The following is a 23,594-nucleotide window of genomic DNA, read 5'->3' on the forward strand; positions in this document are numbered from 1 at the left end:
CACAGCACACACGGAACACAATACACACATGAAGGCTCCCGGGGAGCAATTGGGGGGTTCGTTGCCTTGCTCAAGGGCACCTCGGCAGTGCCCAGGAGGTGATGAACCAGCCACCCTCCGGTTCCCAACCTTGTGGAAGGAGGTCAGAGGTCACATTACAGGACGAAACCTTGTGCTTGCTGGGACTCTTGCTAAAAGATTCAGTAGTGGATTCAGTAGTTGACAACACGAGGCCTTTTGAATTCTCGGGTGTTAAGTTAAACCACAGTTTGTCCATGTAGTAAAATTTCGACCACTTAAAATGGAGCTAATCTTTTTATGATACTCAAAGTTAGATAAACTAAATTTACCTTCGCCCACATGCCTGTTTCTGGTTAGTCAAGTGTGTTTCTGTCTTAGGTTGTGTTAGGCCGGCCCCATGACTCCTCTCAGGCAATTGGCTGGATGCCCACCCCGGTCATTATCCAGAACTATCTTGATGTTAGTGATGCTGGCTTTCGTCAAAAGCACACAGGTTTTAAATGGATTTAAGAGTTTAGATGAACAGGGGAGTTGTTAGAGTGTCTTTTCTCTCTCATACCTGTTAGATTAATTTGAATAAGATAGGCCTGCTATGATGTTTGCTACAAGCAGATGAAGTAATACCTCCATTCTTGGACAACGAAAATCTATCTGTCCATGATCTCTCTCTGCCTCATATCCACACACTAAAGGTTTATTGTAATCTGCCATCAGTTATCCCATGACTTGTTGCTTTGAATCAGTTGTGTGTGTTATCATGTTACCCAACATGATTTGTCATTCACCGCGACGCAATCTAGATTATATACTTTCACATGCTCTATTGGCTCAGAAAGTGATCTCTGACTCATAATGGCACACACACATTCTCAGATGATGAACCTCTCCGAAACAAGAGAACACCCTGTCTGGAGAGAAGTCAGGTATACTTTAAGTTTAGGCTCATGTGTTTAGATGTGTAGGTGGGTCAGTTGTTTGGGTTAATCCTACCCTAGGGACAACATCTCTGACTCCCTATTTTTATCCTGTTTTCTTTTCACTATTTTTTTCTTGTCCGTTCTTAAGAGACCCCTTCTTCTATCCCTCCCTTAACGTTCCCATTTGCCCCCTCTTTTCCCTTGCAAAGGATGGGCGTAGGTGTCCTATATAAATTGCTAGCTAGTATTACTACTACCACTGATAATAATAATAATATAATGGTTCTTAAATGGTTCTTCAAAGTCACCTGAACCTTTTTATTTCAATGTTTTAGTTTTTTAACCATATCCATATTAATTTGAATTAAATGCCTAAATGACCATTTAATTTAATTCTATTGAACCAGTTGAGGCTACTAAGAACTTTAAAACTGTATTTTACCTCGAATGTAAAGAAGTGATGGTACCCCACCCACACACACACACACACACACACACACACACACACACACACACACACAAACACAGACACACACACACACACATCATCTTGCCTGCAAGTAGTCCATTTGTCATCACTGAGGATGGAGGTTGAAGCCAGAGGTTCAAAGAGTGCGTGTGCACGTCATTGTGCAGCCTATGTCTCTGTGCGTGCACGTCGGACATCATCTCCAACATTCCGGGCATTCTTTGTGTCCCACCTGCCGTCTCCGGACACAAAAGAGATTCGATCAGACACAGGGATCTTGTCCCGCCGACACAATCACCACTGAACCGCAACCGTGTTCAGAGCCTCAGCCAGAAAGTGTTGCTGCCCCTCTGTGATGTGAAAGTAAATTACAACTTGGATTAACAATTTGTGTCAAAGAAAAAAATGATGCAAAGTGTTTTAGAACATACTTTCATGCAGCAATCAATTAAATGTTCTCAATTCAGCATTTCTGATTCAGGAAAAATATAATGCACTTTTTAGCATCAGTTATAGTTCACAGCCAGTTTATCCTGAAGTTCTGTTCTGTATTTGACCAGTGTGCTTGCTTCATTTTATTGAAGCATATCAGTGACTCTATTGGCTGCATATTTTTAAATAGACTGGATAATGACTCACTCCTCCACTTAATGATTCTTAGTAGCTTAACAACCTTTCTTTCTTTCTTTGACCGGCCTTTCCAACAAGACCTTATAAATGCAGTCCAAACGTTTCCTGAACATGGCCTTGAAATATGAAATGAAAACACACTGTCGGAGTGGAAGAGGGAGGAAGGGAAGGTTAGCAGGGGGAGGTGCATGAGAAAAACAGCTTAGCAACACAGGCTTCATTGACTGCTCGGCTACTGGCTACAACGTGCATGTGTGTGAGAGCATCAGAAAATGTGTTTGTGTGGTATACTGTTACCTGAGAACAGGTCCTCTCTGTTGACGTTAGCAGCCTGCCCACCTGGACCTCTGGTTTTAGGGTTGGTTTAGAGGATGTGTCATTCAAACATATACTGGCACTAGAATAAAATATAGTCACACAAAAGAAACACAAGACAAAAAGCAACTTTGAATTCCACAGATGACTTTGTGCCTGTTTGACCTAACCAGTTTAAATAAAGCTTGAATGGTACAGTTCATCTTTTGAGCTGAATGAATCAGTTTGGCGTTTAGAGCATTAGTCTGTGAAGGATTATTTTATTTAAAAACAGATGGTTCACAACTGTTCTGCCCTGTAAATGAGTACTGTGTTGTTCTGGCACAAAAACACTGACCAGAGAGCCAAAACTTCTTTCGCTCTATTTGGCAGAGTGGACCATCCTGTACACTCACACACAAAATAAGTACACACCCACATGACACTTATTACGTACACACAGAAACAGGACTCAGACCATCATCTTAGAATTGGACAGTGAAGTCTGTTAAAGAAATATTTTCTGTGTTATTGTACTAATCTTTATATTAGTATTTCCCTGCAGGACTATTTTAAACCAGCAAAATACTTGTATTTATGTGTGGTGTATCCTGAGGTCATGGACAGTTGCTCCCAAGCATTTTTTGGGCTCATGTATCACTACAGTTATATTAGCATCTCTTCATATCCATCACATTTTGTGTGGATATCATGTAACTGTATTAACAAAACCTGGGTTCTGTGTAACATTTTTTTTTTTCATGTAAAACTTCCTTAGCTGGTACTTTATTAATTGTTTTGACAGTAAATATACAAAGGATTCGCCTCAGAAACTAATTAGGTATTTCTCATTAATCACAGAAATGAATGACTGATGGTCTGGTATGTAAACTGACATATTCACTTCATGGACCTTCAGACGGACTTCATAATATATATGTGTGTCACTTATTTTGATTGGACAATTTCTGCTGTGTAAATAATATGAATAATAATAAACTTCATTTATACAGCACCTCTCAAAAAGGAAAATAAGATCAAGGAATAAAATAAAACACAGATACAACATTCAAACCATGATAATAAAATCATAAAACAACACGTGTAGCAAATAAAATAGTGTGGTTTGAACAACTCTCACATGTATTTCTGTTTATGGCCACTAGATGGGGGCCACCATTGCACCAACAGGTACTTAGATGTTGTTATTGAAAGAGGCAAATATACAACAAACACTATTTCTTCTTGTAGGGCCTAGCAAGTAAGTAAGTAAGTAAGTAGTAAGTTTACTCTACACAAATAAATATCATTCAATGCAAATACTTTCTGACCTGATTTGATTCGGACATAATTCAGTTTTTAAATGCAACATATATTAATCTCAAAAACATCAAGCAGATGATTGGCTCTTCTTCAGAGTTATACAAGTAGTTCTAGTAGCTGTGTCTTGAAATTATGTGTCAAACGTTTTCAAAGTCTCCCGATCTCATGATTTCTCCTCCTGCAGCCACTTAACTGTTCATTTCTGCGAATAAATCCATGGCATCCCCGTGCGATCGGCTGTGACAGTAAACCAATTAGAGTTTATTGTTGGGGCGGTTGCTAGGTAAGAGCGGGAAGTGAGAGAGAGGTTAGGGGTGAAAGGGTTATTCTTCCTGGAATCCAGAGGCCCTAAACGGGGTCACCCCGAATGGAAAAAAAGGGGTCTGAGAATACTCATAAGAATGTTGCAGCTTTTCACTGCACATGAAAGTGGCTGCTTTCTTTTTATGTGACGGCAAATGCCTGGAAAAAGGGCCATGGCAATGATCCCTTACATCCTTTCATTTGATTTATCCTCAAATATGATGACCACTTGTCCGAGTTTATAGGTGACAGCTTAATGACCTCCTGTTATTGTTCTGTCTCTGACTGGCTGCTGCTGCTGCAGCTTAGAAACAACAGTTTAATATCTGTAAGATTCCTGAAGTTGCTCAAACAGTGATTTAGTTGGAAAACTATGAGATGACAATGTTTCTCCTTAATGAGTTATATAATAAAAAGTAATCTCAGAAAACTCTTGTTTACATTTGTTACTAGTCTTATGGTTTATGTGCAAACATGTAAAACTCTACATTATTATTGTGTATCTTTTCAAACTTAACGAGGATTTCTAAAGCAAAGTGTTACTGTCATGTGGTTGAATTTATTTGCTTCAAGAGACTAATAGAGAGTGTGCTCATATAGTTACATATGTACCCGAGGCAAAATGATGAGGACTAGTCAACCTCGAGGTTGGACAACGCCACCTACAGGTCAGGGTCCCCAGGATGGTTTATAAAGATAAAGTTCTCCACAAATACTTTAGGTAGCCAAGTAGACTAAGAGCATTTTATATTGTGCAACATGTTGATTTTCAATACAGAAAATAATTAACTTTACTATGGAAAGTGAATATTGAATATTGTAGAGTTGTATGGAGGACATTAAAGTCCCTCTCTTTGTCTCACACACACAGACACAGACACATCTGTGTACTCTGGCTAAAAAACACAGAAATTGGTCTTTGTAATCAAATACGTGAAATCTGATCACTCGATACACATTCTAAATACTTGGTTTGCACAGGGCCAATGTAGTGTCGGACCCACAAAGAATAAATAACTAAGTCCACAGTTCAGCTCATTGTCTTGGTTTTATGGCCCTCAACGTTTACTGTTGTGGTTCAGTGTCACTGTCATGATCAACTCAACATATTGCGACCCAGGAGGCAGCATGTTTCAGTTCTGATAAACACACTGTGTATAATGTTAGTTGACACTACTTTCAATGCATATCCTGTTGTAATGATGTCTACAACATCAATTGCTAACCGTTAGTCAGAAACAACCCCCTCTGACCCAGAGAACAGTCAGTAGAATTAGAAGGAAGTAGAAGTGTGTGTGTGTGTGTGTGTGTGTGTGTGTGTGTGTGTGTGTGTGTGTGTGTGTGTGTGTGTGTGTGTGTGTGTGTGTGTGTGTGTGTTACTTTTCCGTGTTTGCAGAAACAATAACACTGACAATTAACAAAGAAATAACTCAGGGTGGACGTGAGGCAGTCAAAGAAAAAAGGTTTATTTCCAATTTAACTGATGGTAGATAACAAAGGTAGGTTTGAAATATGCGGGGGAAGGAGGAACTGTGGGGGTTGTGCCAAACAAAATAAACAAAGGACAACAAAATAGGGCCTAGCTCAACTCTATCTGTAAGAAAGTAAAATAACACAAAAGGCCTGACTATCTTATCTAAAAACGTGTCTGAAACTAATAAAAGTACATCAGTGGCAACAACCCATAACCTAGAGTACATAACAATTTCTTCCTATGTGTGAAAATGTATATGGTACCCCAGCCTTACCTCAGTTCAACCTCCCCACCACAAACCTTGCTTGATAGAAAGCAACAGAGGGAGAACAAAGCAAAAGATCGGCCACTTGGCTGAAGTTTGAGCCATCCACAGATCTTCTGGAGCTGGCAGCCAATCTTCCACTTCTCACCTGCAGGACAAAGGGAGGAGAGAGCAAGGGAGAGAGAGAGAGAGAGAGAGAGACCCCTGCACACACCAACACACTCAATACACGTAACAGTGTGTGTGTGTGTGTTGGTATGACATGCCAGGTCTCCCTGTGGTGAAGCGTCAGGGCTGCCCCCCATGTGTATCTTCCTGACCCCCTCTATCCCCTCCTCACCACCCCCCCATCCGTGGCTAATCCATGACAAATCAAGCGTCTTCCCCTGGGGGGTTTCTCTCTCTCACCTACTCTTTAAATCTTAAGCCCATCATCTGCTCCATTAGAGACCCCCCCCCCTCCATCCTTATTTTCCCACAACTGCTGTGTGGCGTTCTGACCAGCATGGGGCCAGAATATGAGAAAAAAAAAAAAAAAAGGACAAACAGCAGACTACAACTAACAACCCTTCTCCACACAAGTCAGTCAGGGGAAGGAAATGTAGAGTAGAGCAGGAAACATGGCTGAGAACTGTGAGTGCAATGTATGGATGAAAAGGGAATCGATCATTGATTTCAGATGAATTAGCAGATTCAGATTATTATTATTCGATTTTATTTAACGATGATTGAGGTCCCATCAGCATACACGCTCGACTGGAGTCAAAGTTTCACCCCATTTAATAGCATCAAATAACCAATCAAACCAAACATATCCGAAATGTGAACATTTGAAAAAACATCAGTCTGATAAAAACATGTATATATTATACACATGTATATTGTTTTACTCCCATTGCAGATTTATAAGATTTGAACATGTCACTTTGGTTTTTGGGTGCTGGTATTGTGCTCGCTGTCTCTCTAACACACCAGAACCTCATCCATTTGTTCATGTGCTTTTCCTGCTGTTACAAGTCAAAATGGCTGCCCTTTCTTTGCTTGAAACTTTGATATTGATGAAATTGCAAAAACAACGTGCTCCGAAACATACATCGTTTTGACCACACACTGAAAGTATCAGCCTGAACAAACAACTCCACCCACCGCACCATCCTCAGCAACACAGCAGCTCCAGCTCATCCTCTCCAAACATTTAGAGAAGCACAATACAAAAGGACAGACTTCCCTTTGTCATCATCGACATGGGGCCTCGCACCCTCTGCCCCTGATCACTGAGCTGCAACACGTTGTATGTTTCCATGTTTCCATTTAAGCTTTGGTTATTTTGAAACGTCTAAAAATGACCAAAGTCCTCACTAGTTTAGTCAGGTGAATTATGAATTAACACCAACATGATGCCTTATCTGGCATTAATTAAAACTAGGTAAATTAAGGACAAAGTTTCAGTAGCTATGGGTGAAGGTTTTATCATGGGGCTAATGTTGAGGTACAGAGATAAAACTGATAACCAAAATCAAATCAGAAATATAGAATGTTACTTTAGTCCGTAAAACAGTTTTCTTCTGATCCTGCTTATAAATAAATCAGAGATAATTGGGATATTAATTTGGATGGAGGGCAGTACTTTTTTTTCACCAATTATAATTTCTCCCCTCGGTTCAATTATGACAGAAGCGTATTGTATTCACACGACAAAATAAATTCTGCTCTGAACAAGCGAATTTTCTGTTTTCACGATAAATAATATCTGCTCTGTTCTCTGAATCAACAAGAAGCTCTCATCTATTACGACTTTATATTTCCCAAACCAGAATATAACTGGACCAACCGACACAGGTGACAACAAGATATCTATACTTAAAGAGACCTTTATGATCATTTAGATGCATCAGTGTTTGATCTGCTCAACAGTTTGCATCGCTCTGACATTTCAATAAGTTGTGTATTAACACTGTGTTAGGAAAAAGGACGGAGGATGCAGCATTGTGAATGATGCTCTTTGCTCTAAACCAGTGCCTCTGGATGCATCGGAGAGTTTGACAGGCTGCTCATATGTTGCGGAAAGATCTCACACAGAGGGAGAGAGGAAAGGAGGCTGAGGAGTAGGAGGAGGAGGAGGAGTATTAGTGAACTAACTAACTCTCTAATCTGTCTGTCTGAGGGAAGAGGGGAGAGAAAACCAAGTCAACTGTGTGGTGGAGTGCCAAAGGAGGGGGAGTGAGTAATTACACAGGGGGGAGAGGGGGGGAGGCAAAAAGAGAGAGATGTCAGGGAGTTGGAAACAGAGCAAGAGACAGAGACGGACGGAGAGAGCAAGGACTTCTAACGAGAGGGCAGAAGAAGAGAAGAGAAATGTGAAGAAGCAGCGGAGAGGACAGGAAGAGCAGACACTGGATCTCCTGAAGTGCTGAGATTTACTTTTACACATTCTGTAGGCCTGTGCGTGTGCCTCCTCTCACAGCACCTGTCCTGCACATGTGTAGTGTTCTGTGGCCACAGTGGACAGGATCAGCGTGCATCAGTGTGTGTGTGTGTGGGTGTGTGTGACACAGAAAGAGGATGGGAGCCCTTCGCCTCTCTCTTGCTCTCCTCTTCCTCTTCTGCTCTCCTGCACGAGCCCAGTGGTGGAGTTTCATCTGGGCAAACCCCAAAACCAGCTCAGGCTCCTCTCCTCCCTCCGTTCCTCCCTCTTCCACCTCTCCATCCATCACCTCCCCGGGCCTTTCTGACACCCTGTGGACAACAGGGCAAGTGGGAGTGCAGGTGACGAAGGAAAGAGTGGAGGATGGCACTCAGACAGAGGGGTCTGTTCTGGCGCCTACACCCGAGCCTGGAGAGTTCATCTCTGGCCGTATCACTGCAGAACGTGGGGTGCTATCTCCAGAGGAGAATGCAGGTGCAGACAGCAAAACCAGGCCCCAAAACAAACCACTGAAACACTGGAAGAGTGGTGAGTGTTGATGGGGTGTTTTTCAAATGTATTTCCTAAAATCTGTCTCCAGCATAAAAACATAATTACTCTGGGTTGGTTTGCTTCATATTCAGTATTAAAAACTAGAAAGGTTACATTTGTAAAACAGCAAATTGATCATTTTAAACCCTGAAAGACATGAATTGTCACAGGTCCCTAATCACAGGTTGCCAACGAGCAAAGAGGAATGTTTTTTGAATGCTCTATATATGTTATGTTAATATAACTATTATTTACTATCCAGTATTCCACAATAAAAAGCAGAGATTAATGACATGTCAGGAAAATTGACATTATATTTGTACAAGAAATATTTATGTTATGTTAATATTATGTCTTCCTTTTTCTATGTTGTTCATTGTTGAGACCATTCTCTTATATTGGATATAATATACCGTCAAACTTAAAGTGCACTGTTGTTCTTTTTGGCCACTTGGAGGCAGCAGAAACAAGTTGTAAACACAACATTGACATATTTTGTTAATATGGGCAAACAGTTAAACTATGCGACATAAAACCAAAACTGCTGAAAGATGCTACAGTTGTGGAGGTGAATGGTTAATTTCTGTATTAAGCAACCTTAATAAAGAACCCAAGGTATTAAAATATTAATAAGTGCAGCTTTGAGTATGACACTTAACTCAGTATGTAAACTGGAAACAGAGCAAATGCTGCTGGTGAATATCAGTGAAGAAGGTGGAGTCAAGCTGATATATTTTGTGTTAACATGTGATTAAGGTAAAACTGTGTGAGAAGACAAACTGTTTCTCTTTGAATCCAACTTGGGTCAGTAGTCTCTTCACTACACAATCTAATCTTCAAAATATATAGTTTCTGCAACTTAGTACAAAATCATGTCCCTGTGTGTGATGCAGAACAGAAGCTGTGCCTTTTGTTTCTGTGATACGTTGGTATGTGACTCAGAAATATCTGCCTGCGTAAGAAGCTGAGATCAACAAAGGAACAGAAAGCTTTTGTGTGGCTCGTCAGGGTTGAGGTGGATTTAAAAGGTTATATATGGCAGCGTCAAGGGGGTTGTTTAAGTTGGGTTCATAAATCTACACAAGGTGATCAGGCGTCCACGTGGCCACGAGCATGATGGGGATTAGGTTCAGGAGCAGGGAGTCAGAATGGGGAATAAAGGACACAAAATGAAGACGACTGGTTTGAAAACTATGAATGACACTGAAAGAATGATGTGATTTACTGACTGATCTGACGTCTAACTGACACTGGAGTATCTCATCTGTCTGACCATGAATGTATGAATGAACAACTTATAAGGTGAAGATTTAGATCTGGTCATGGCCGTGTTGAATCAGTGGGGAAGGTCTGGAACATGCATTGTGTGAGATATGTGTTTAAAATCTCATCTGATGCCAGCATGAATTATTCTGAAGAATCAGCGATTAAATCCATTTCACATGATGTTCAGTGGAGAGGGATTTGTCTGCAGGCAGGGCTTTGTTAACACGTTACTGTGTGTGTGTGTGTGTGTGTGTGTGTGTGTGTGTGTGTGTGTGTGTGTGTGTGTGTGTGTGTGTGTGTGTGTGTGTGTGTCTAGCCCCTTTTATATAGAGATCCCACCACAACTTACAACGTGAGGACATTTTGGCCAGTCATCACATTGTGACCCACTTTCGGTTTCAGGGTTAAGACTTGGGTTTCAGATTAGGTTTCAGTTTAGGTTAGTGTTAGGCATTTAGTTGTGATTGTTAAAGGGATAGTTCACCGAAAAATGTAAATTATAGGATTATCTACTCTACGTTTTTCGGTGAACTATCCCTTTAGGTTAGGGTAATGGGCTAGGGAATGCATTATGCCTATGAGTGTCCTCACTAAGAGAGTGTGTGTGTTTATGTGTGTGTGTGTGTTTTGTGAGTGCACTTCTGTTGCGAAAATAAATGCGTAAATTAAATGTAAAGAGGACCACAGATGTCGGCCACACACACACACACACACACACACACACACACACTAAACCCTCTAATCAACTGTTTCCAGTTGGTCAGGCTGATGAATTAGAGAGCCCCAAATTTTGCGCTGTCTGGTCTGGAGTTCTTGTGTGTTCATGTGGGTGAGATATGTGTTTGACATGTAAGCAAATGCATTTCTGTGTGTGTGTGAGTGTGTGCGTTTGCGCATGTGTATGTGTGTGTGCGCATAACAGAGATATACGTAGGTATCAGGGGTGAGCCTGGCTGGAATGCGGAGATGAGAGTTTGTCGCTACGGGAGACAGGCTCCAAAGTGGAAGGAATCAAGGGAATGTGAAACCGTCTCATCACGTACAAACTAAATACTCTAATTGGCCACACTTGTGTGCTTGCGTGCATTTCTCTTTGGGAGGATTAAGTGCATGAGAGGCAGGACAACGAGGCGCAGAGAGACTCTGGATCAAATTCAGTCAAATCACAGTCATGTCAGGATGATTCACATGTACCGCTCTTCCTTTCTGTAATGTTGTGAACGACAGTATCTTACAAGTAAAAGACAAAGGGGAAGGAGTTTCAAGAATCAGCCAGAACCACCACTGTACCTTTAACACACACCAGTAGTGGACATTTCAAGTGGATTCAGTTCAGGTATTATACATACAGAAAAAAACAACTGTTCCAACTACAAACAAACACTGTAGAGAGAAAAACTCCCTTTCAACAGGAAGAAAACTCCAACAGAAGCAGACTGGGCAACCGTCTGCCTCAACTGGTTGGGGGAGAAATGGGGAAGAGAGGAGATGTGGGTAGAAAAGAGGGGAGCGAAGAGAGAGGAGAGAGAGACAAGGAACAGTTGTGTAACTGACATATTTAAGCTCTGCCTGACTGGCTGTCACAGTGAAAATAAATATAGTCGTTTGCATGGATATATGATTAATGATAGCAGCACCAGTTAAAAGTAGTAGTTATAATAATGATAATAGCTGAGCAGTGTCAGATCTGGATCCTGCAGCTCTGGAGCCAGAGATACCTGCAGTCAGTCAAGTAATCCTTCTGTCAAGAAAAGAAAAGGAGTGGTGGTAATGTAGTGTAACAGGAAGTGAAAGTATTGGTTGAAACACTGATCTTGGGTGAGATCATATGCTCTTTTTCACTGATACCAACTTTGAGAGTTCTGGATCAAAGTACTATGATTTCTCCCCACCTGTCACTCATTCTTTATTTCCATTTACACATGTTCACGTTGTCTTCTCTCTGTCTCTCTCAGAGCGAGGCTCGGGGGGTCACCTGGACCTGACTGAGTTAATTGGCGTGCCGCTCCCTCCCTCGGTCTCTTTCACTCCTGGATATGAAGGGTTTCCAGCTTACAACTTTGGGCCCGAAGCCAACATCGGCCGGCTCACCAAGACCTTCGTGCCGGGGGCGTTCTACAAAGATTTTGCCATCATCGTCACGGTAACACTACTGAGAGTTGAACTCTCTAACCTTTTAAACCTCATGCAGTGATTAAGGCGTCACCATGGCTTTGAATACAGTGGTCTGGAAACACAAACATGGTGCTTAGCTATTATCAGGTCACAGGAATTTATTTTGATGTAAAACACCTAATGGTTAGCTCGACCCTCTTTGTGCTTCCACCTGGTGGAATTCTGATGATATGGCAACGCTAAAATTCAGGTCCTAATTCGTTCTCCTTGAAATTCCTTAAAACAGTATTATTGCCTTGTTACAATTAATACAGAATGAGTGTATGATTTATATAGGAATGATTTCCATCCTTGTATTTGAGGAACTGCAATATTCATATGATTCATTAAGTTTTATGTGACCTCTGCTGTTTTCTTCCTCATGCTTGCTGCAGGTGCGACCGGCCAGCCAAAGAGGAGGGATGCTCTTTGCCATCACAGACGCCCGGCAACAGGTGGTGGAGCTGGGTTTGGCCCTCACTCCGGTCCGTGGGGGCCTCCAGAGCATCTTATTGTACTACACTGACAGAGAGCAGGTGTCCCACAGCCACAAAGCTGCAGCCTTCAGTGTCCCCGACATGACTGACCAGTGGACACGGTTCACGGTGAGCATCACATCTGGAACAGTTAATGTAATAAATACAAATTATAGGTATTGAACTGATACTGGGTATTAATTAATTACTAAAATGAAGCTGCAAGACTTTAACCAAATGACAAAAATCTCCCTTATCTTTCCCAGCTGCCTGTGTTTTTGAATTGATTTTGAAATGCTGCTCTTGACTTTCAAGAGAATTTAGCACTGAGCTATGTGGTTCAGCAGTCCATAGACAGAGATCTATCAAAACATTCCTGTTAGCTGTCCTTCAGTCAAGGCTGAAGACTATGGGTGATAGGGTATAATTTACCTGTTTCCCATCACTCACTTTTACAGAATACTTTGATTAACTGGCTGATACGCTTCTTTTATTCTTTCCTGTTACCATTACCATTCAAATCGAATCAAATTTATGTCTTTAGCACATTTAAAAACAAGCAGAGTTGACAAAAGTGCTGTCCAATGAAATCACAGTAGAATAAAAGAAGATAAAAACAAAATCCAAGAATAGTAAGAGCCACCCAATAAGCTTAACATTAGTCCACAAATCAACCGTTTGGCACACAAGGCTTAAAACAACTTAGTTCGAGGCAGTCAAAGGAGAGAACACGTGGGTCTTCAGTATAGCTTTAAAAGACAGAGTGGGAACACTTAATTGAAAGAGGTAAACAGTTCCATAGCCTTGGGGCGGCTACAGTGATGGCACAGTCACCCTAACCCCTTAACCTCGACTGAGAGACAGCCAGGAGCTGTTGGTCTGAGGATCGAAGAGATCTGGGGATGGGAAAAGGAGCAGCGGAGCTCTGAGATGGGGTGCTAGGCCATATAAAGCTTTAAAAACTATTAGAAGAACCTTGATCCTGAACGTAACCAGTAGTTAATGCAGAGATGAAAGAACAGGTGAGATACTGTCCCTCTTCTGAGAACCAGTTAGCAGTCTAGCACCAGCATTCTGCACCAGTTGCAAGCAGGACAGAGATGACTGACTAATACCCAAAAGGAAGCATTTCATCATGTTATATTATTTATTCCGATTGATTTGCATAGTTTGTTTCTGCGATTGCCAAAATCTTTGATTGTATGTTTGAAAAAAATTTAAGAGCTGTAACTTATTCTTCTCACTCTCACTTTATTTACTTTGTTTTCTATTAAAAAACTTTGGGAACATTAACTGACATGTTAAACATAAAAAAATAATTTGTACATTCGGTAGGATTTAAGAGTTAAGATGATTTATTTTTAAAATATTCTAAATGTAGAGATAAAGCCTGGTAAATACACTCTTATCATTTACACATTGTCTATAAAACATGTAAAATGTCCATGTGTTGATTTAATTGGCAGCTTTTTCAATTTAAATATCAGCTGACCCCAACCTCCCTGGAAGAGTAGGATTAAAAAGACAATTTCGCTCTCGGAAAGATACGATATGATAATAGATTCAAAGGCCTCATGTCAACTGAAAACCCTGGAGTTGTAAGTACATTTGTAAGTGATACAGGGAAAAAGGGATATTTTTAAAGGGTTTATTTGCTCTGTCTGTCAGGTGGTGGTGGAGCAAGAGGAGGTGCGTCTCTACATGGACTGTGGAGAGGCAGAGAGGGCAACTTTCCATCGCAGGCCGGATAGACTCACGTTTTCTCACAACTCAGGCATCTTTGTCGCTAACGCAGGAAGCACTGGGCTTGACAAGTTTGTGGTAAGTAAATAAACTTTACCTGTGAAAGCATGTCTGAATCCAGAGGAAGAAGTCAAGGAGTTTTTCTGTTCTGAAAGAATATGTCTGGCTGCCTGTGTCTAGTCTGCGCTGTTGGCCTCAGGCTTACATTTGTTTATACGTGTGAGTAGGTGTGTGCATGTGCGTTCCTCTGATTATAATGTCGAAGAGCTGAAATTATTCCGCCCCCAGTCTGTCTCCTCTGGAAACGTCCTAGCATTCAGTTACTCAGTCTGCAGATAGATGGTCAAGCACTTAGCAATTATGACAATTAGAATAAGTTCATATGAAAACCTACTATTAAGAGCTGATTGTAAAATGATGTTAATTGGATTAAAAGTGATTACGTCAGAAATTTGGTAACTCCTGTACCAAATCAGATATAACATGGGTCAAAGTTTACAAAACATGAATTCCACGCAAAGCCATGTTGCAATTTGCCTCGCCGCAGGAAGTCAAAGTTTTATCGTCCTCCTCGCTCGCACGGATTGGAAGTAAACAGGGGGTGAAGGTTCGCCCTTGAAACATTTGTTTATGTGTAACCAGGCACTCAAAACTTTGACAGTGGCATCATTGATGTTGCCAGACAGGCTGGTTTCAGAATGTGTGAAGTTGTCTGGTATTTCCATATACAGCTGTCTGTAGGTTTTACTCAGACTGGTGCAAAAAACTAAAAACTAAAACAGTGAGCAGCAGTTCTGTCGACTGATGGGACTTGTTGCTGAGAGAGTGAGCACAGTGAGCAGAGTCACATTTGATGGCTGGACTCTACAACACTAATCCATCTTTATAACACCACTCTTGGACCTCTCACAGCCAAGTCTAAACAGGGTCAAGATGTCATGGTGGCCTCCCCCTCTAGTCTGCATCCTGTGCTGGCTCTGACATGAAGGGAGGAGAGAACAAAGAGCACGAAGTAGGAAGAGAGAAGGCTGATATGTGGAAGGGAGGAGAGGATGGAGGAGTAAAGCAGTAGCAGATGAGGAAGTCGGAGATATCAACAAGACTGTCAAGGCTTAGTTGTGGTCACATCAAGGCCTTTGCAGCAAGGTCTGTCAAATGTGATAACGTAGTAGGATTTCTGCAATACTCTGATTTGTATGCATGTCATTTAAATAAATACGTGTGAAATGACCAGAGTCTCCTAGGGTGAAAAAAAGATTTGCATATACAACCCAAAAAGTTAACAACTAAAACTTCCTGCACACTCACTGTCAGCCCAACGCTAACAGTCCTCACAAAACATATAAGCTGCTGGTCTGGTCTTGTTGCCACGGTGACTGGATGTGGTCACTCCCACTTCATTCTTCTTTGTTTGGTGTAGCTTGACTTTCTGAGCGGGTTATCTGAAGCGTAGCCACTCAATATGTGCATGCTTAGCAGCAGTCATGTCCAGCCTGAAATATCTGGGTCACTCTGTGTGTGTGTGTGTGTGTGTGTGTGTGTGTGTGTGTGTGTGTGTGTGTGTGTTGTCTTGGGCCTCAAAGGAGAGCAGTCGTGGTATGGGGCCCTTTGGGTTTGTATGTGAATGTTGACCACAGGAGTTAACCTCTTTCTCTGTGTTCTCATAGGAGCCTTATAAACCAGTATTTACGACCATGCAGTGAGTTTGAGTGTGTTTAACATGTTACTGTAGTAATCTGGTCTCCATGGTGACGGTACTGCATTGTGTGTGGTGCTCCTCTACAGGGGAGAGGGAGCAATGTTTGAAGATTATATTCCTTTTTTTGTTTTAGCTAAACTATCTCAGGTAATTACTAAACTCATATTGCAATTTTAATTGTAACGTGTAAGAAATTAGACTGAATATAAAAATGTTGTAGTGAAATTATTTTGAAACATGACGACAATGAATTAATCAAAATATTGTTTTTTCACATCTTGTAAAAATCCACCTTAAAGAATTTTTATTTTGGTCTGTTATAATACATTTTCCATTAACCACAAACATATGCACATAAAAAATTACCACTTTCCCCAGAGCAAAAGAAAATTAAAATTAAAATCTCTTCAGTGTCTGAAGCTTTTCTTCATAACTGAGCTTCATTTAAGATCAACATGAGATTTAGACTATTTCTTTCTACTTCTTACATTTAGCTCCTCAGAAATATCCTTCCCCTACGCTTGCCCTCCACTAATCTTTATATATATGAGATTCTTGAGATAACATTAAGATTAAGAAAACATGTTTGGCTTACACATGAGCCTACACAATATCAGAAATGTGTCTCAGCGATCCAATTCAAATCCAGAGAAGCCAGTGACCACAGCAGAACATCCATGAAAATGTGTCTTGGATGTGTCGAGTCTCTTGCTCCTTATTTCTCCTATAAGGAGGGTTTAGGAGAAGTAGATCAGAATTTAAATTCAAATAAGAACATGATTTATTTCTCATCAGTCAAACGGAATGCGAGCAGCATAATCTTCCTCACAACAATAAGACATGTGGGCCACTGACTGTGGCAAAATCTGTTTATTAAAAAGTGCAAAATAACCCTGGATGTCCTGATTGTCAGAGTTAGAAGATATTTACAAATGTTGTAAATGTCTGTGCAGTTTGTGGAGGTACTTTGTGATCATCTCCATGGTCCCAGCTAATTAATCTAAAGTGAGTCATAGTGACTCATACTTTATATCACAGTGTCTCCATTGATGGTGCTGAGGAACTCCGATATGATGTCACTCATCCTCTCTCTCCACAGGCACAGTGCTAACTTATTTACTGTGAACACCAAGAATCACATCCCAGGAGTCATTTGAAACATTGAAGACAAGCACAGCTCTGTTTCCTGAGTCAGTATATATGGGTTGTTATAAGTTTTAACACTGTTACTGTGTCTCTCCAGGGCTCCATTCAGCAGCTGGTGATAAAAGATGATCCAAGGGCGGCTGAGGAGCAGTGTGAAGATGATGATCCTTATGTGAGACACACACACACAGACACACACACACACACACACACACACACACACACACACACTAGCAGCTTTTTCAGGAGGTTTTTCAAACTGTTTCCCAGTTTATTTAAGATAAGACACAAACCACATATACAAACAATTGGATTAAGAAAATATATGGAGGGAAGACACACATTTAGAGCTAATTGCTGTATTAAAAGATCAGCAGAGAAAAATAAAAACTTACACCGCTGCAATTAAAAAAAACATCCTGGAAGGAAGGAAGGATGAAAGGATGTCATTATGTGTGTAACACACACGCACACACACACACACACACACACACACACCTACTCACACTAACTAGGGGAGCATCTGCCAAGGAGTTGTTCATAAAATTGGGTAAATGCACCAAAAGCAGCCCCTAGTGGTCAGACTACTTGATAGGAAAAGAAAGTTTATAGGTTTTCCACCGGGTGCTAAGAGCAAAGATGTCACAGTCGTACTCTTATGGCTTGAAGAAAAAACTACGAAAAGTTCCTAAAATTAATATAGTTGTTGCGTCTTTGTGGAAAATTTGACATTGTACTCTTTTAATGACCCCAGTGCTTTTTTAAATAGTAGAATAGTAGAATTGTCTTTCACAGTAATGGAGAAAATAGAAAATGTCCACATCCACATGCCACTGCTTAAAAACCACAGGCCTAGATGTCTAGCATGAGATCATCTGTAGATCTACTACACTGACAGGCTGACTGTATCTTACCAGTGAATAAAGTCATTCTTATATAACTTTATACATGATTCATTCAAGGTAATTAAAAATCTAATCAGGTAATTCTGTGTTTGGTTAAATTGGAGCACTACGTCATCTGTGTTTGATGACATCTGTCATCGTGAGTCTGTTTTCTGAATCAAGTGCATGATGTGATCTTTGACAAAGGCCTCGGGATACGCCAGCGGAGATGATGCTCTGGATGACAGAGAGACGGAGGAGGAAATGACCAAGAACAAACAGGAGAGAAAACACGGCATGGCACAAGTAGGCTGGGTTGATGGCATCACTTCATATACATACAGTATCTTTGTGCAGTGTGTGTGTGTGTGTGTGTGTGTGTGTGTGTGTGTGTGTGTGTGTGTGTGTGTGTGTGTGTGTGTGTGTGTGTGTGTGTGTGTGAGTGTGTGTGTTTGTTAGCCTGTTGTATCTGCTGTTGTGTTTGCACCCCCCTTCTTATCACCAGAACCCTAAAACAGCATTCCTTCTGTATATGTGTGTGTATGAGTTTGTATTTCTCTTCCCTGTACTGATGCAAACCTTCATCCTCCCACAAGCAGGAAGTCACTCTGACCCCAAACATCCCATAATCACCACTGACTTTGAAGCTTCAAACAAAACTGTCCTTCAAAAGCTGAATAACTGTTGCCAGCCATTAAAGTCACAGTGAAAGCTTTAGTTTTTCCTTTAGAAAACAGTGATGACAATCGTATGTTGTTTGATATTATCCTGCAGGATAAAGTTTGGTAAATGAAGGCTTTTCATTTTTCTCTAAATGAACCTTTACTGCTGGGTTTTATACATTTCCAACTATTCTATTTTTCTTCTATTGTCTTACAGTTCATTTGTATGGACTGAGTAACCATATATTGATTACTTTTCTTGCTTGTATAAACACTTTCTAGTTTTTAGTTACATTCTTTTAGTGGTTCATCAAACATGAATGAATCCTACAACATATCTATGACTAAGTACTAAAGTACTAATAATTAGTAGCATACCAAAGAATAATCACAATAATTCTGTTCAACCTCTGACTTTCCTCTTGCACCACATCAGATTAAAAAATTAAAAAACATTTGCCAGCCACAGTCACTGTTCCCAGAGGATGCATCCTGACAGACTGTCATGTTTTTATGTTTGAAAGCATTTCAATATTTTAACCTTTGAATTAGAGTTTGGAATTAAAGTTTTCTGTGACCTACTGACCACGTGATCTTCTCCATCGCTCGTAGGAAGAGGACAGCGTTCCAGTCAGAGCTCCTCCCACTGAGGCCCCAGAGGTGGAGCTAGAAGAGTTTTCTGGTCACATGACACCAACAGAGGGCAAAGAAGAAATGACAAGAGGTCAGAATAACATGCTTTGTTCATTTACTTTTTGCTATTTGATTTATTGAAACTTTGTCTTCAATATTTTTTTTTTCTCTTTGTAAATATGACTTCTCTAGAAGTAGCTACAAACTATACTGTGCATCAGTGTCGGCATCACTGCAAAGATCTGAAGTTAATATGTGAAGTCAGTTGAACAGAAATCGAAATATAAGAGAAGCCCACCTGTGAAATGGTGCATCTTAGCATTCCTTTGTTTCCACTGGCGGGGTATCCTTAAGCAAGGCATGTCAGCTCCCAGCCACTTTAGTCTAAACACAGATTAAGAAGCAGTTACTGTTAAAGTATATCCAAAATCAATTGAGACTTGAGATTTGTTTGTAATAGCAGCAACATGAGAATAAAACAAAAATGCCTTTGGATCAATAGATATAGATGTTACAGATGAAGAACTATAATGAAGCCAACATTTAAGCACCAAATGTCAGTAGTTTCATTCAGCAGCACTGACTAACTGTGGCACTAATAGTTCTTTGTGAGAATCTGGTCACTTGAGATGTTTTACTAAAGTTACATCACAGGAGTTGTTCAGTAAAACATGATGGTGTCTTTGTTGACAGAGCCACACCAGACAGAGGAGGCAGGAGAGAGATCCGGAGACGTAAGTTCAGATGTGGACCCAGTCACCGTCAGTCAAAACATTACAACATACATCAATATGTTTTATTACACGTCGTCTACGCCACATTTATAAATAATATGAGAGGATATTATTTTCATTTCCAGGGTCATGTCAGGCCTGGGTTAAAAGGAGAGCGTGGAGATGTCGGACCACCCGGACCACCTGGTCCCCCGGGACCGACCCCACGACCTGGGCAAGTTCAACCTGGACCAAGGGGGCCCCAAGGGCCAGCAGGGACCCCCGGATCCCCTGGACTGCCAGGGAGAGATGGACAGCAGGTGAGTGTTTCCATCCTTTTTTAAACCATTGAGGTCATAAGCTCTATCACTCCTGAATCCTACACTGTTCTTTTTGTGCCCCTTTCTTTACTTCACAGGGAAACAAGGGTGATAAAGGAGACGCAGTGAGTTGTTTTATCTCCTTAGTTCTTCAGTCTTCATCAGTATGTTTTGGTGTTAATGATGATAAATAGACTTTAATAACAATTGTCACCTCCAGGGTCAGAAAGGATCTCCGGGATTTCCAGGTTTGAATGGAGAAGCTGGACCAAGAGGAGACAAGGTGCGACTGAAGCCTCCATGTTGCAACTAAAATCTTAATAATAAATGTGTTTTTATATAAAGTACAGTTTAATTGTATGTGTGACACCAAATGCACTTGGCTTCCCGCTCTACAGGGAGACCCAGGAATTGGTTTACCAGGTCCTCCGGGCCTCCCTGGGCCACCTGGACCCCCAAGATCACGCAGTGTACCTGTGAGTTACACCACTACAACTTGTGATATAATCCAGCACAATGAGTGATGGAGTCAGAGTAAAGGACCAGGTGTCTGAAGCATAACTGAGCTCTCAATGTGTGTGTGTTGTAGTATGGAGCAGATGCTCTGGGTTCTGGCTTTGAAGACTTGGACAGTGACACTGAACTAATCAGGGTAAGATAAAAACAGATAATAAAGTGAGGTGGACGACATAGTCTGATACTTGAATCTACACCGTTGAAAAAAATAATCATATCATTCTCTCTCTCCCAGGGTCCTCCTGGACCACCAGGGCCTCCAGGGCCTCCTGGTCCCTCTGGATCTACCATGTTACCTGACACAGCTGAAGGCCTCCCCTCTGGTCACGGTGGCCCCCTTGGTGTCCCCGGGAGAGACGGGGCCACAGGCAAACCTGGAATACCAGTAAGTCACCTATATGAGAGGATATACAGTGTTAAACTTATAGTGTATTCTGTTTCAAATATGTGGAAGAGGACAAAGTTAAACCTGGAGACAGAAAGTTTATTCTCATTGTGTGCCTCTTTATATAGAGGCACACAGAGGCTGCACACACATTCACACGTCTTCAGTCTGGACTTGCTTTCAACATCTCTGAACTGTGCATACATTGATAAGACAAAAGATTTCTCTGACTGGTTAAGAGTTTTTATTCTTTACTGAACATTGTGACCACAAACTCTGAACTGATTTCACTGGAATACACTCAAAATGTAGTAACACCACAAACTTGACGTCTTATCAAGCAGAGGAGGATTTACTGACACAGACTGAAGACATAGAAATACCAATGCAGAACAAATACACGCTTTTTGAGTTTTCCTGTAAAATGTGTGCTTTCTGTCTTACAATTACATTATGTGTGAAAACCTTTTCTTCCCCCTCATGTTATACTTGTGTCAGTCTATCTTTTGTCTTTGTTATCATAATATTATGTGTCTTTATGCAAGCATATAATTGTATATGCTTTTTTAAAATCTAGATCTAGTGAAATTATTTTAGTTTTCCAGTTAAAATTCACCTTAAAGGGATAGTTCACTGAAAACATACTCATTATCTACACACCACTGTGCTGATAGAGGGGTGGGTGAAGTGTTTCAGTCCACAAAACACTTTTTTTCTTGTTGTTTATTAAATTTGAAAGATTGTTCACCAGCACTGTTTACCCCTGAGACTCTAAAAGTGTTTTGTGAACTCAAACACTTCACCCACCCCTCTATCAGCACAGTGGTGAGTAGATAATGAGGGAAATTTCATTTTTCTGTGAACTTTCCCTTTAAGTTTGCAGGGATGCTGGAGGTAGTAATGTTGAGGGGGGCTGCAGCACCGTCTACTGTATAAATGCTGAAACTGCAATACAAAAACTAAACAGATGAATTAAAATAAAACTTTTATAGAGTAACATAACAGCAGGCCTTACACATTTTCTAATTAAACATTTTTGAAATAATATTTGATTTCATTATAGAACATTGATTTTATTTTCAGTGTAATCAAATCACAAATGTGTAATATGACAAGTCAGGTTTGCTGTATGTTTCAAATTGGTATAACATGTGAAAAATAATATAAACAAAAATTGCCTATCAAATTAGTTTCTTTGACTGTCTCTCAGTATCACCCCCCCCCAACTGTGACTGACATCCAGCGTCCCTGTTTGTCTTTTCTTAAATCACACTTGATAAGTGTTTGTGTGTTTCATGGTCTTTTATTCTCTCTCCACCTCTGTTCCCACTCCTTAATATCCTCACCAATCTTTATCCTGCCCACATCTTGTCCCTTTTTCCATCATCGACTCCCCTCCCACCACCTCGTCCTCCGCTCTCATTTCAGATGATAGAGGATTGGTTTAGTGGTTCTGGGCCCGATGAGTCAGGTTTGAGCTCAGAGTGGTCCTCTGACCTCGGCTCAGACTTCGGCTCCGGTTTCAGTTCTGGGTTCAGCCCTGAATCCAGTTTCGCCTCTGGGTCTGGGCTTGTCTTCGGGTCTGCTTGGGGTTCAGGCGAGGTATACGGTCATGGGTGTAAAACCAGCGAACACTAAAAGGCAGAAATACAGTCAAGAGTCAGTGCATTGAGGCAAAGTGTTAGAAATAAACAATCACGTGTATCAATTACTTTTATCTGATTAAAACAGTGACACCAGTGATTAAGACCACATGCCCCAATGCTCTGCCCATTGACTGTAGATTATCATTCACCATGTTGTCCTAACCGCTGGATGGCAGCTGCTAAACTGAAATTATATTTACCCAGGTGACTGAAGTGTGTGTGTGTGTGTGTGTGTGTGTGTGTGTGTGTGTGTGTGTGTGTGTGTGTGTGTGTGTGTGCGTGCCAGAGATAATTGCTTTCCTTGCTGCTTGATGATCCATCTGGAATCCACAGTTACTGTTTATATATGATCCCACTGGATCTCAGTTAGTTTTGGGTTCATTCACTTCCAGTTCAGATGTTGTCATCACCAAATGAAACATTTCAGCATAAAGTTTCACTTACATGACAAAGTGACTGAACAGTGAGGAACTGACCTGAGACTTTCTGAGCTTATAACCTCAGCATCAGCTGCCTTATGCTCCTTTTCTTCAACATGGTGAAGAAACAAATCTGCCTTTTGCTCTGGTCTGTCATGTTTTGTCTTTTTTACATATTGTTGTATACTGGCTGCTCTCTACCAAGGTACACTGATGTGCTTAGATATTACAACAGTTCCTTACTATGTGTTTTAGTTTTATGAAATGATGAGAATACTTT

General features: G+C 40.9%; 1 protein-coding gene across 7 annotated transcripts in view; it reads left to right on the plus strand.

Moving 5' to 3' along the window:
* Positions 1–23,594, plus strand: part of col15a1b (collagen, type XV, alpha 1b) — a 57,035-nt gene that overhangs the window by 12,429 nt on the left and 21,012 nt on the right. For 3 of the 7 annotated variants that reach the window (XM_020111880.2, XM_069511737.1, XM_069511736.1), the window contains exons 1-15: positions 7,955–8,649; positions 11,874–12,061; positions 12,468–12,677; positions 14,217–14,369; positions 17,234–17,308; positions 18,228–18,326; positions 19,295–19,406; positions 20,009–20,076; positions 20,175–20,348; positions 20,447–20,473; positions 20,569–20,631; positions 20,747–20,824; positions 20,938–21,000; positions 21,100–21,249; positions 22,678–22,851. In XM_020111880.2, the coding sequence (XP_019967439.2) occupies positions 8,259–8,649; positions 11,874–12,061; positions 12,468–12,677; positions 14,217–14,369; positions 17,234–17,308; positions 18,228–18,326; positions 19,295–19,406; positions 20,009–20,076; positions 20,175–20,348; positions 20,447–20,473; positions 20,569–20,631; positions 20,747–20,824; positions 20,938–21,000; positions 21,100–21,249; positions 22,678–22,851 (2,025 nt within the window). In that variant the 5' untranslated portion in view covers positions 7,955–8,258. Of the gene's footprint in view, positions 1–7,954; positions 8,650–11,873; positions 12,062–12,467; positions 12,678–14,216; positions 14,370–17,233; positions 17,309–18,227; positions 18,327–19,294; positions 19,407–20,008; positions 20,077–20,174; positions 20,349–20,446; positions 20,474–20,568; positions 20,632–20,746; positions 20,825–20,937; positions 21,001–21,099; positions 21,250–22,677; positions 22,852–23,594 lie in introns of those variants that run through there. The other 4 variants (XM_069511735.1, XM_069511739.1, XM_020111887.2 and 1 more) reach the window with 4 other exon arrangements.

Source organism: Paralichthys olivaceus, chromosome 16 (assembly GCF_024713975.1).
Source record: "Paralichthys olivaceus isolate ysfri-2021 chromosome 16, ASM2471397v2, whole genome shotgun sequence".
NCBI lineage: Eukaryota > Metazoa > Chordata > Actinopteri > Pleuronectiformes > Paralichthyidae > Paralichthys > Paralichthys olivaceus.